Source organism: Glycine max, chromosome 20 (assembly GCF_000004515.6).
Source record: "Glycine max cultivar Williams 82 chromosome 20, Glycine_max_v4.0, whole genome shotgun sequence".
Lineage (NCBI taxonomy): Eukaryota > Viridiplantae > Streptophyta > Magnoliopsida > Fabales > Fabaceae > Glycine > Glycine max.
In genome coordinates, this window is record NC_038256.2 from 19,331,589 (window position 1) to 19,346,132 (window position 14,544).

Genomic DNA, 14,544 nt, shown 5'->3' on the forward strand with positions numbered 1-14,544 from the left:
GCAAGTGTGTAAGTTAAAAAAAAAGGCTCTTTATGGTCTCTCAAAGAAGCTCCACGGACTTGGTTTGTGAAGTTCTCTATTGTCATTGCATCCCTTGGCTTTCATTATAATGATTATGATTCTACCTTGTTTCTAAAGAACTCCCTTCATGTTCTATTATTCTCTCTTTATATATTGATGACATTATTATCATAGGGGATGATGTGGATGGGATTGCAGAGTTAAAATTGTAGTTAGCAAAACAGTTTGAGATGAAGGATTTAGGTCTTCTTTGTTATTTCTTAGGGATTGAAGTTGCCTATTCATCTAGAGTTTATCATCTTTTAGATTCTCGAATAACAAACATCCATCTTGAGCTCAATGTAAAATATGTCTCCTCTAATGGTGTCTCTTTACATGATCCCATTTTGTATCGTACTATGGTTGACAATTTATTGTATCTCACTATTACTAGACCTGATATTGCTTATGCAGTTCATGTTGTCAGTCAGCTTGTTGTTTCTCTGGCTAGAATGTATTGGGTATTTGTTCTTTGCATTCTTAGATATCTTTAAGGTACTCAATTTTAGAGTCTTCTCTTTCCCTAATCCTCTTCCTTGGAGTTGTGTGCTTACTTTGATGCAGATAGGCTGGTGACCCCATTAATCATAAGTCTACCACATGTTTTTGCATTTTCTTAGGAGACTCTCGTATCTCTTGGAAGAGGAAGAAACAAGACATTGTCTCTCTTTCTTCTATAGAAGTTGAATATTGTGCCATTGATTCTACCACTACAAAGGTAATTTGTTTGTGTTGGCTACTTTCTGACATGGGTGTTTCTCTCTCTAAAGCCACTCCTATGTACTATGACAACAAGAGTGTCATCCAAATTGCTCATAACTCAGTCTTTCATGAGTTCACAAAGCATATTGAAATTGATTACCATCTCACTCGCCATCATCTTCAACATGGTACCATTACATTTCCTTTTGTTTCTTCAGCTATGCAAATTGCTGACTTGTTCACCAAGTCCTATTCTATTAAACATTTTCATTTTCTGACTAACAAACTCTCGATGCTTTTTGCTAATGCATCAAGAGTTTGAGGGTAGATGTTAGATAATATTAAATATATTAGCTAAGTGTAGTTTAGTCATTTTTTTCATCTATGTATATTACTCTTTTGTGTCTTGTATTGTAGAAACTTTACAATTATTATTGCTATGGAACCATAGCCCCCTTTCTTCTTATCCATTATGTCTCTTCTCTATGTTAACAATTACATGTTAGGAATGTCTAATGAAGTTAGACTTTGGCTACTCAAATTATGCAATTTTTGTTACAATTTATATTATAAATACAATTACACAAAATATGCAAGAAGTGTAAAAAATTTCTGGTCCTAACATTTTGAAAAATTGAAACGCTCGTCAGTTTTGGAAGCCAAATTCAATGGCTGTTAATGGGTGGTAATGGACACTAATGAATTGTAACAGCCAATAATGAGTGGTAATGACTACTAAATGCATTCTTGATGGTAGAATGCCTATATATAGCACATGTATTTGGTCCCTGAGCTCATCCCTTTCGAATTCATTCTGATACACCATCTAGAGAGAGAAAGAGAAAGAGCTTGGAAGAACCAAAAACAAGAAACTCTTCATGGAAATGGCTGGAGGTATGATTTGATTTTTATTTCCCGCATTTTGTTAATGACCTGTGTTTCTTTTGTAGTTTGTAACATCACAGGTTAAAATGTTTAGTCTAACATTTGGTATTAGAGCCACAGTTGCCTCTGCCTTGTCCATTTTCGGTTTTCGATATTTTTTCGATTTAATTTCGTTTATGGTATGAAGGGCCTTGTTTCTTAAAAAAATAAGATTAGACATCTTTATTTTATTTGTTTTCCTTGTTTTTGGCTATTGAATCGTGTAAAATGATGTCCAAATGACAGAGAACCGATCGGGTCTGCATATGGGTTGGGTTTGACCTGCTAGAGGTTGAAGATGATGAATAGTGTAAAAAAAAAACAAAAACCCCAATGTTTTGGGCTAGCTAGGTGTTGAACTCATCACTCATAGGTCACTATAGCACGTGCAAACCACTAAATCAATAAAGCTTTTCTGATATGCAATTGTTTTTCATATCTTATATACTTATTCTGCTTTACAATTTTTGGAATTTTGATTTAATTTGTGCATGAATATATTCTGGAAAATTTTATTCTATGCATATATATATGAAATCAAATGCATAATATTATGTTTCAATTATAAAATTATATGAGAATCTTATTCATATTTATATTGTATCTTGATTTTGAAATGCATAATACCATTTATTCTCATATAATAAAGTTTTATGTCTAAGTGATCTTTATAATTTTGATTAATTATGGATTAGCCACAACATCTATATTTTGATTAAAATTATATATTAAGTTGGTTAAAGATCATATAAGGAATTAGACATAATATTGTAATTAATTATACTTATATAATGAATTTTATCTCACGAGAATTTTTATTATATTTGTATAATTAATTGGGATAAAATGACATATTACTTTTCATTATTTGCCCACAGGAATCATGATATATGTATAATTTATCGATTTTATCATAATGTAAATATTTGCAATAGAAATTAAATTATTTTCATGTTATACCCGTAAAGCATGAATTTGAGCAAGTAATTTGATTATTCTATCATAAGGTTTAATTGTTTCTTATTGAATTAAAAATTTAGCCCACAGGAAATTTTTATGTCACAAGATTCAATTTTATGGTATGTTTGCATTGGTAAAAGATACAATTAAGATTAGTATGCCTCAAATTTTGACATAAGCCTTTGAATTTTGCAGCTTCTCAAACTATTAGTTTTTCTGATATTCAATGTGATGTTCTCGAACTCAAAGGAGATAACTATAAGATATGGAAAGAGAGAATTTTTCTACAATTGGGGTGGATGGACATAGATTATGCTATAAGGAAAGACAAACCACCTGCAATCTCTGATGAAAGTAGCCCAGCTGACGTTGCGCTATATGAGCGGTGGGAGCGACCCAACCGGCTCAGCGTGATGTTCATTAAGACCAAAATCTCGGCTGAGATACATGGTTTTGTTCTCTTCGGCTCACCAGTGTGAAAGGTGTGCGTGAGTACATTATGAAAATGCGAGATATTTCAACTCAACTTAAAAAACTAGAGGTTGATATGTCTGAGTCCTTCCTAGTGCATTTCATTTTGAACACCCTTCCGCATGAATATGGGCCGTTTAAGATTTCCTACAACACACATAAAGATAAATGGTCTATCAATGAATTAATGACCATGTGTGTTTAGGAAGAAGAAAGGCTTGTAATGGAGATGGGTGAGAGTGCATTGTTGACTACTGCTTATAGGAAGAACAAAGCAATTAAGTATCAAGCTAATCAAAAGGGGAATGGTAAAATACCACCTCAAGCTGATATTAAGAAGGTGACAAAGTGTTTCTTTTGCAAGAAGAAGGGACACATGAAGAAGAATTGCCCCGGGTTCCAGAAATAGCATGAGAAGAAGGTAAATCAATCTCATTAGTATGTTATGAATCTAATATGGTTAGTGTTAATATTAACACCTGGTAGATTGATTATGGATCTACTATTCATATTGCAAATTCGTTACAGGGTATGCAAAACCTAAGGAAACCAGTGGGAAGTGAGCAAAGCATTTTATCAGGAAATAGGCTAGGCTCACATGTGGAGGCCATTGGAACTTGCATTTTGACTTTAAGTAGTGGCTTTATTTTAAAATTAGAAAGGACCTTTTATGTACCAAGTTTTTCCCGAAACTTGATTTCTATTTCAAGACTTGTATCATTTGGATATTCCTTTAATTTCAAAGACACATCATTTGAGTTATTTTATAATTCTGAATGTGTTGGGAATGGTATCTTGCCTGATGGTCTTTATCTTCTTGATTTACAAAATAGTGTCACTTATAGTTCAATGCATGTTCAAACTGGTATTAAAAGGTGTAATATTAATGAGAATTCCTCCATGTTATGGCACCGGAGATTAGGACATATCTCCATTGAGAGGATTAAAAGGTTAGTGAAAGATGGAGTACTCAATACTCTAGATTTTGCTGACTTTAAGACTTGTGTGGACTGCATTAAGGGTAAGCAGACCAACATGTCTAAGAAAGGTGCTAACAGGAGTTCAAGCATATTAGAAATAATTCATACTGATATTTGTTGTTCAGATATGGATGCACGTGGTCAGAAATATTTTATCACGTTTATAGATGATTATTCACGATATATGAATGTTTATTTGCTTCATAACAAATACGAAGCATTGGATGCCTTCAAAGTCTTTAAGGCTGAAGTTGAGAACCAATGTGGCAAGCAAATAAAAATAATGAGATCAGATAAAGGTGGAGAATACTATGACAGATATACAGAGAATGGACAAGCACCTAGTCCCTTTGCAAAGTTTCTTCAAGAACATGGAATTGTTGCCCAATACACTATGCTTGGTTCTCCAAATTAGAATGGTGTGGCAGAAAGAAGGAATCGGACATTATTGGACATGGTGCGGAGTATGCTTAGCAACTCCAATCTTCCTAAATCCTTATGGGCTGAAGCACTAAAGACGGCAGTGTATATATTAAATCGTGTTCCAACCAAGGCTGTCCCAAAGACACCTTTTGAGTTGTTTAAATGTTGGAAACCAAGTTTGAAACATATGCGCATTTGGGGTTGTCCGTCTGAGGTGAGAATATATAACCCACAAAAGAAGAAACTTGACCCGAGGACCATTACTGGGTATTTCATTGGATATGCCGAAAGGTCTAAAGGTTATAGGTTTTATTGTCCATATCATATTACTAGGATTATGGAATCAAGAAATGCCAAGTTTATTGAAAATGACTTGATCAGTGGGAGTGATCAATTGAGGGACTTAGGTTCTGAAATTGATTATATAGAGTCTTAACCTTCCACATCAAATGAAAGATTAGTTGTAATTCATACCCCTCAAGTTCAAAGGAATGATGAACAACACATGATTGGCATTCCACAAACTGTTGTTGATAATCCAGTAGATCAAGTTGATCATCAAATTCATGAAAATGATGAACAACCAGTTGAACAATATGATCCCCAAGAAAATGTTGATGCAACATTAAGGAGGTCTACTAGAGTAAGAAAGTAAGCTATTCCTAGTGATTATATTGTATATTTGCAAGAATCTGACTATAATATTGGAGCTGAAAATGATCCTAAAACTTTTGATCAAGCCATGAGTTGTAAAGAGTCAAATTTATGGTATGATGCAATGAAGGATGAGATGAATTCCATGCAGAGTAACAAAGTTTGGAACCTTGTAGAGATGCCTAATGAGGCAAAGGCCATTGGGTGTAAATGGGTCTTTAAGACGAAAAGAGATTCATTAGGCAACATTGAGAGATACAAGGCAAGACTAGTTGCTAAGGGATTTACTCAAAAGGAAGGAATAGATTACAAAGAGACTTTTTCTCTAGTATCTAAGAAAGATTCTCTTAGTATAATCTTGGCATTAGTTGCTCATTTTGACCTTGAGTTGCAACAAATGGATGTGAAAACAACTTTTCTTAATGGTGATTTAGAGGAGGAGGTTTATATGAAACAACCTGAAGGTTTCTCCTCTAATAGTGGTGAGCATTTGGTTTGCAAGCTTAATAAATCTATATATGGTTTAAAACAAGCTTCCGTCAATGGTACCTTAAGTTCATTGGATAATTCTTCATTTGGGTTTCGATGAAAAACCCCATGGATCAATGCATATACCACAAGGTCAGTGGGAGTAAATATGTTTTCTTGTTTTATATGTAGATGATATTTTACTGCAGCCAATGATCAGGGTTTGCTACATGAGGTGAAACAATTTCTCTCTAAGAATTTTGACATGAAGGATATGGGTGATGCATCTTATGTCATTGGCATTAAGATTCACAGAGATAGATCTCGAGGTATTTTGGGTCTATTACAGGAAACCTATATTAACAAAATTCTAGAGAGATTTCAGATGAAAGATTGTTCACCAAGTGTTGCTCCCATTGTGAAGGGTGATAGGTTTAATTTGAGCCAATGTCCAAGGAATGACTTTGAGAGGTAACAAATGAAAAACATTCCTTATGCTTCAGTTGTTGGAATCCATATGTATGCTCAAGTATGCACAAGGTCTGACATTGCATTTGCAGTTGGAATGTTAGGAAGATATCAGAGTAATCTAGGTATTGACCACTGGAGAGCTGCTAAGAAAGTGCTGAGGTACCTTCAAGGGACCAAAGATTACATGCTTATGTATAGACAGACAGACAATCTAGATGTGATTGGTTATTTAGACTCAGACTTTTGCTGGTTGTGTTGACTCTTGTAGATCAACATCTGGGTACATTTTCATGATGGTTGGGGGAGCTATTTCATGAAGGAGTGTTAAGCAGACTTTGACTGCTACTTCTACCATGGAAGTTGAGTTTGTCTCTTGTTTTGAGGCTACATCACATGGTGTATGGCTTAAAAGTTTCATTTCTGGGCTGAAGATAGTTGATACTATTTCAAGGCCTTTGAAATTTTTTTGCGATAACTCAGCTGCTGTCTTTATGGCTAAGAATAACAAAAGTGGAAGTCGAAGTAAGCACATCAACATTAAGTACTTAGCCATTAGAGAAAGAGTAAAAGACAAGAAAGTGGTCATTGAGCATATAAGCACTGAGTTGATGATCGTTGATCCTTTAACTAAGGGTATGTCACCGTTTAAATTTAAGGATCATGTAGAAAGAATGAGACTTGGTTCCACTTTATGATTGTATACGTATATGTTAAATTTGAAACTTTAAAATTATGATATTTTCTCATATTTTGGTGCACATTGATTTATTTGAGAAAAAATATGTTTTGGACCAAGAGTATACATTGGGTTTATTCATTAAGTTTTATTACTACTTTGAGTATACTGCTTGGGAAATTGAGCATATTGTAATACATGGATGATATTACTCGTTATAAGAGGAACTATCACTATGATTCGTATGTTCATTTCTTAAGAAGATTGAGCATTAAGTCGAAATGTTTGGACCAAGTGGGAGAATGTAAAAAATTTCTGGTCCTAACATTTTGAAAAATTGAAATGCTCGTCACTCTTGGAAGCCCAATTCAATGGCTGTTAATGGGTGGTAATGGCCACTTATGAATTGTAACAACCAATAATGAGTGGTAATGACTACTAAATGCATTCTTGATGGTAGAATGCCTATATATAACACATGTATTTGGTTCCTGAGTTCATCCCTTTTGAATTCATTCTGATACACCATCTAGAGAGAAAAAGAGAGAAAGCTTGGAAGAACCAAAAACAAGAAACTCTTCATGGCAATGGCTAGAGATATGATTTGATTTTTATTTTCCACATTTTGTTAATGACCTGTGTTTCTTTTGTAGTTTGTAACATTACAGGTTAAAAGGTTTAGTCTAACAAGAAGATTAAATAAAAACAAAAGAAATTGGAGTTGTTTGATTATTGTTTTAATTATTTTTTTGTTTTGTTTTTTAGAATTGAAAAATAAGAAAATTGATTTGATAGGTTTAAATATACTTTTGGTTTCTACAATCTTACGATTGTGTAACTTTGATTCTTGAAAGATTTTAATTGCACATTTGATCCTCTATATTTTTAAAATAAAGCATTTTTTGTTGTGCTATTTGTGTGTTGTCAATTTCTTTAACATAAATTACTAATTAATGTGAGACATTAGTGATAACTTGACAAATGATGTGACATGTCAATTTTGATTTTTAATGACATATTAATACACTCTCAATATCACATCAATACATTTTCAATATTACATGAACATATGTGTTGGATTATTACATTATCTCTCACATAAACATATTAATATCACATTATTATTGACATGTCACATCAATTATTACTTCTTAATTTTTGTTTTCAGTTTCAAAAGTAGTTTAAAAAAAAAGCAAGAAAATGAAAACAATTTAAACATGTTTTTTTTAAGTTATATAATTTTTTTTAAGCCAACAAATGTGTAAATAAGCAATCGTAATTATTCTTTCCTATCTTTTTAAAACTGATTTAAAAAATCATCATATCACTTTGATATTCTTAAAATCAATTATCAAAAGCTATTTTATTAAATAAATTTAAAGAACAAAAAAAAAAAAAAACTGTCCCCAAGGATTTTGCTTTATTTTTCATGATCGAAAACATGTTTTTTGTTTGTATCTGTCGTTGACAAGTTCAACGGCCACCTAGGAGGCTAGGAGTACAAAACTGAGTTAAGCATTTCAAAATATTGACATAGTATTTAAAATGATTACCATAATGTTAACTTTTGTTATTTAATAGAGTCGCTGGACCTTGGTTGATGAATTCTGCAGCGCGTTTCATTTGTAACTTCAAAGAAAAAGTGACACAAAATTCAGACGTTAAGTTTGAATATGAAAAGCTAACGTGTGGTGTTGGTGTGACGCATTGCTTCAATATTTTGTCTTTTAGCTTTTTCTTGTTCATTTCTCGTTTCATATTCTAAGAGTTTGTTCCTCAAGTAATTAAAACATATGCAATGACTAATTCAAAGTCCCAGCCACACATTGCACGGAAATTGTCCTTTGGCACCATATGATGACCCTATAGGCTATATAATTCTCAAGCCTTGATTCTCTCCCATAACTTGAGTTTCAAAGAAAACCTAATAATTACTTAGTCTTGATATTCTCTCTTGCGTTGATCATTGCATTTGATTGCATGATGATGAGTTCTAGAGCTAGTAAGCTTGTTTCTTCCTCCCTTTTGGCAGCTTCAAAATTGTTACTTAAATCTTCTTCTTCTGCTCCTCCACTTCAAACTACAGCTCTTGTTGGCTCAATGGTCCCTAAAGTTCAAGGTAATGATTACTACTTAGAGTATGTGTGGATAAATTTTTCTATAAATATTTTTAAAAGGAAAAGTTAAGAAAAATAAATGAAATAAATTTCTTCGTAACTTCAAATTAATTTATACATATGCTAAGTTGCTAACTTATAAAAATTTTCTCATACTAGCTTATATAAAAATTACTTGTTAACTTATTAAGAAACTTATTTTATTTTTTTTAACGTGGGTCTTTTTTAATAATCTTTTAATAAAAATTCATAAAAAAATGAATTAAACTTCTCTCACAAAAACTTATATACCCCAGTTCCTTTCTTCATCAGGAGAAGTTAGATGAATCTTTTTTTTTTATAAAAATTAATTAAATGTATAAGTTTATTTTAAATTATGAATCAAATCATTTTATCATCTTATTTTCTTCTCCTATGAATATATATGGATAAATTTACCTAAACAAATTATCTATTAATTTAATATTTGACATTATAAAAAAAATCTAATCCTCAATTAGTCAATTTAAAATTTATGGATTAATTTAATCTCTCCAATTGACACAACTGATCAATTTGTTCTTTAGTGCTATTAAATCAATCATTTTAATCCTTTAAAATCTATAAGTATTGTTCAATTTAGTATTGAGGTTAGAGAATACATTAACTTAAGTGCATTGATGTGAGATACTAAATTAATTAACTAATAATAACCAACCTAGTATACCATTTATCCAGGGGTTATTGGCCAAATGAATAATAATAATAATAATAATTCAAGAACTAGCTTCCTTTTTACTCATGTTTTAAGCATTAATGATTATTAAACACCCTTTTAGGCCCGAAGCACAGTTCTGGTTTCCCTAGATCATACATGTCAGCTACCTTAGCTTCTCTGGCCAAGGAAGAGGAAGTGCCAAGTAAAGGCATTAATACACTCAGAGCAATTGAAGACCAACATGGGGGAGTTATTGTAAACATTGAGAACCCTATGGATTCCTCAGTTTTCTCTTCTTTGCTTGAAGCTTCAATATCACAATGGAGGGAACAGGTACAAATTTCAAAATATTAATATTAATAACTCTAATGTTCAGTAGTTTCTGATAACTTTGGACACCACTCCAATTGTTCAAAATGTGGTTCTTAAAGGGAAAGAAGGGAGTGTGGATCAAGCTGCCCAGAGAACATTCAAATCTTGTGGATTCTGCAGTTAAGGTAAACACTTGTTTAATTTTCTGCTACATATACACATGCATAGCTTAGAAGTTAGAGATTAAAATTGTTAGAAGTCGCCAAACACATGGATTAACTGACAGGAGTTCAAGTCTAAGTATGCAACTGTCACTAGTAGAACTTTGTCGCTCTTATAATTGTTTTATTTGACTTGAACAAGATTATCTCTAGTACAAAATTAATACTCCTGATTTGTACCAAAAGAATAAAGAAATGTTAGATTAGAAGCCGGTTTGTGATGTTGCACTTCACTTTTTGCAGGCTGGATTCCGATTCCACCATGCTGAACCAGATTACTTGATGCTCGTGAATTGGATTCCCAATACTCCCGATACACTTCCTGCAAATGCTTCGCACCGCGTTGCTGTTGGTGCTTTTGTCATGAATGCCAATAGGGAGGTAACGAAAAATCAACCCTTTATTTTTTGTTTCCCATTCTTAATTGGTTCAACAGTTCAAGACTTTTTCTTTTTACCCTCTCTTTTTCGCTATTTTCATTGCTCAAGTTTTTCAACCCTGCTTCTTGGAAAATACATGAAGTCAATCTCTGCCTTGATTTTGTGGTGTGGTTATCCTACCTACTTTTTGTGACGAAGACTTGTATTTCTTATAGTGAGTCAGTGACCACCCGTTTTCCTAAATATATTAAAACTAATGAAATTGGATTATAATTTAGATGCACTGATATTTTAGACATCAGGAGGGATCCGCCTATCATTTATTTTCTTAAAATATAATAATTATAATAAATAATTAATCTTAATTATTAGATCTAAAAAAAAGAAACGATAAAAATAATAACTTAAAAGAGTTACTTTAAAAATTTCTTTAAATATAACACTTAAAAATAAAATAATTATTATAAAAATTTAAACGTCATCTATGATTAGATGAGACTGCAATTTTATTTATTTTACAAAACATGTGTATTCTAATCTAATTAAATTTATAAAATTGTTTGGCAGGTGCTTGTGGTTCAGGAGAGCAATGGCAGGTTTAGTGGCCAAGGAATCTGGAAGTTGCCTACCGGAGGCGTTGATGAAGTATGTTACAAAAATTATTGTTGATTATTAAACATTAATAAAAAAAATTCTGATTAATTTGAATTCCACTTGCAGGGTGAAGATATTTGTACTGCTGCAGTTAGAGAAGTCAAAGAAGAGACAGGGGTAAGCAAAAACATAATCAAATTGTTTAATACTTTAACCATTGGATATTTTTTAAACCCTTAAGGGATTTGCTTTTATTATTCTTTCAGATAGATACAAAGTTTGTGGAGGTCATAGCATTCAAGTAAGTTATCAAATACTGTACTATTATTGGATTGCTACAAACATACTTTAGCAATAATTTGCTCTTCAAATTCAATTTATGTATATGCTCTTAACGATCTGTATTTGTGGTATCAGGGAAAGGCATAAATCTTTCTTCCGAAAATCAGAGTTGTTCTTCATTTGCATGTTGCAACCTCATTCCTTTAAAATTCAGAGACAAGTTTCAGAAATTGAGGCAGCTCAGGTATGCATGTATATTCTAAGACCACTTAGCATCCAATTTATCTAGAATAAGATTAAGGAATTATTTCAATTTTTACAAATAATTATAACATTTTTTTTTCTATTTTTAAAAAATCGTACAAAACTATAAAAACATAATTTTATTGTTTTCACTATTTTTTTTTAAAAACCTTTCAATACAATAAATAAAATACAAATAAGATGGTACTTTTATAATTATTTATGAAACCAGTTTTTTTTGTTAAATTGAACAAACCCTATTCTATCTAAAAAATTAGCTATGAATCCTTACTAAAAGGGTGCCTATTGATAACCTACATGCATAAAATGGTCCCAGAAAAATTAGGCAGCAATACTATATAATATGCCAATCATTGTAATGTTATTTTTATTCTTCTTTCAGTGGATGGCAATTGAGGATTACATGGCCCAGCCTTTTGTCCGAGAAAATGAGCTATTTGACTTTCTTACCAAAATAGGGTTATCAAAATTTAATGGCAAATACAGTGGCTTTTCCACCGTACTCTCTAGCACTTCCTCTTGCAAGAAATCTTACTTTTACTTCAACAACAACGACGCTGGTCACATTTAGCTTCCAAACTTTAACAATTTGGGACGTTAATTTCTTGCAAATTGCAAGCTTGACTTATTGGCCTCCATTATTTAGCACTCACTTAATTTTAATTATTAAGTGTTGTTAGCATTGTACATAGATCTCGACATCCACACACAAGTTTGAAATCATAGGCATTTTTTTTTTCTTCCAAACCGTGTAAGGAGATAGGAAAAATTAATTAATTTTTTCAATTTACAATTTGTTCATTTTATTAAGTCTTTCATTCATAATCATAGGAGGAGGACTGGTGATTTTTTTTTAGTTCTTTATTACATCAAAAGCCAAGTGTCAACTGTAGTGTTGTCATACTTTGGGATTGTAATAATTGCTATTTCATAGCCCACCATTAATGGAAGAAATAAGAATTTCATTATAATTTTATTAGCTTTTTTTCTTTTTTCTTGTTGTATGATAATATGATATATAGAAACATGTGTATTTTTTATTTGTAATCTTTTATTACTACTTAAGAATACACATGACTTATGATGTAAAAAAGAACATTACAAGTCATGAGTATAATTTTCACCTAGTGGTGCCTTGATTGTTCCCTTGATTTTTCAATCCAACACGCTTTCCAAGTAATACATGGCTTGTGAGACATGTTGGATTACCTTGCTGCCACTTTTTAATGTTGAGAAAACTGTTTCAAACTTCAAACAGTTAAGTCCTTAGACGTGTACTAATTTTGTTTAGAATATTGTGTTAAGAAAATAAATGTTTGAAAACTGGCGATGTTTGCTGAAAACTTCTTGTACACAGCTGTTGAATATTGACCATTAACTTCAAAAGGAATGTAGGTTGTTATTCATGCAACAACTTCATTTTTTAAGAACAGATTTAATATTAATTTTTTTTAAAATAAAATATAGTTAATATAGTGATGATAACTGCACTGATTAAGGTTGATCTAGTAGTAGAGACTTTGGGTAGCTTACACATAGTCTTAGATTCAAATTTTATAAGTTTAATGTTTATACATTGAATTTTACACCGTTATTCAATTATACATTATCGTTAGAATTACTTTAAAATAACTATTTTAAAAGTTTATAAATTTATTATATATATTAGGTTGTGATTGAATGATAGTATAAAAAAGTTTTACGACATATAACTCTTTTTCTCTTTTGTTATTGCCATTGTTGGAAAAAAAAATTACGATGAAGATGTTTGGGTTAAAATTATGCAAGTTAGGCGTAATAAAAAGTAGGTGTAGTAATTAAATCTGTTTTTTTTTTTTTTTTTTTGTCAAAAGAGTTTAGAATAAAGCTCGGACTTCAGCCGAGCGACACTTACTTTAATCAAGTGAGGATTTTTAACCCCACAAGAACAATACAATAACAATGCATAATATGATAATAAATACTACTAATAAATACTTCTGATGCACAAGTACAAAGCATGTTTGCTGAGACTTGATTAATTAATAAATACTAAAGGCTTTTGTTATATCCACTCTCATGTTTTACTAAAATGCTCCCCTTTTAATTATTTTTCCATAAATACCCCAAAAATCAACGCCCTTTTTTGGAATATGTTCCCTTTTAGAGTGTGTTTGGAATGAGAAATTTTAAATTTTAAGAAATTTTAAATTCTAAGAATTTCAAATACGTAAATTGAAATTCTTTTATTTTCAAAATTTTGTGTTTAGATAAAAAAAATTAAAATTGTGAAGGTGAAAGAAAATGAGTCACGAGTTCGAGAATGAGATTTCGGAAACTTTTAGGTGGAAAAGAGGATGAAGGTTATAAAGAAAATACGTGAACGTTTTGAAAAGTTCTTATATAAGAACAGAATTTCAATTTCTCACCTTTTAGAAGGAAATTAAAATTCCACATTTTTAGTTGTTTAAAATTTTGTTTTAAAATTTTAAAAATTTAAATTCTTCATAAAAAACATCCAAACAATGAATTTTAGATTAAAGAAATTTAAATTCTCTAATAAATTACTTTCCTCAGTTAAAATTTTCTATCCAAACATACTCGTAAGAAAAAGATTAGGTTGTGATTGCCTACAACATCGCCATGCAATGCTTTTGCTACAAAGACACTTTCGTCATCGCATGGATATTCAATATTTATTGTATTATATTTGGTGAGAAACTCATGAGAATCTTTTGGACATGACCAATGAAGTGGCCTCAATACTTTGTAGAAATCTCAAATCTCAAGATTCATGTGACATAAGCCATGCACCAAGACTCCAAGACGGTACGAAACTAAGATATTTCCATTATAATCCATGCATTACAGTTCGATTCAACTTGCATGTATACTGTAAAGGGAAAAAT

The 14,544-nt window shown here is 31.5% G+C and overlaps 1 protein-coding gene across 1 annotated transcript; it reads left to right on the top strand.

The window, feature by feature from the left end:
- The first annotated feature begins 8,695 nt into the window (after window positions 1-8,695).
- Window positions 8,696-12,627, top strand: LOC100801176 (nudix hydrolase 2). The gene is made up of 9 exons (XM_003556719.5): window positions 8,696-8,908; window positions 9,725-9,936; window positions 10,035-10,100; window positions 10,380-10,517; window positions 11,084-11,161; window positions 11,237-11,287; window positions 11,377-11,411; window positions 11,528-11,636; window positions 12,039-12,627. The coding sequence occupies exons 1-9, from the start codon at window positions 8,770-8,772 to the stop codon at window positions 12,225-12,227; spliced, it is 1,017 nt and encodes a 338-aa protein (XP_003556767.2). The 5' UTR covers window positions 8,696-8,769; the 3' UTR covers window positions 12,228-12,627.
- The last annotated feature ends 1,917 nt before the right edge of the window (window positions 12,628-14,544 follow it).

Excerpts from the sequence above, each read along its gene's own strand:
- LOC100801176 (XM_003556719.5), top strand. The coding sequence starts at position 8,770 with ATGATGATGAGTTCTAGAGCTAGTAAGCTTGTTTCTTCCTCCCTTTTG. Across the intron at positions 8,909-9,724 it reads AATGGTCCCTAAAGTTCAAG|GCCCGAAGCACAGTTCTGGT; the intron begins GTAATGATTACT and ends ACACCCTTTTAG. Across the intron at positions 11,412-11,527 it reads GTGGAGGTCATAGCATTCAA|GGAAAGGCATAAATCTTTCT; the intron begins GTAAGTTATCAA and ends TTGTGGTATCAG.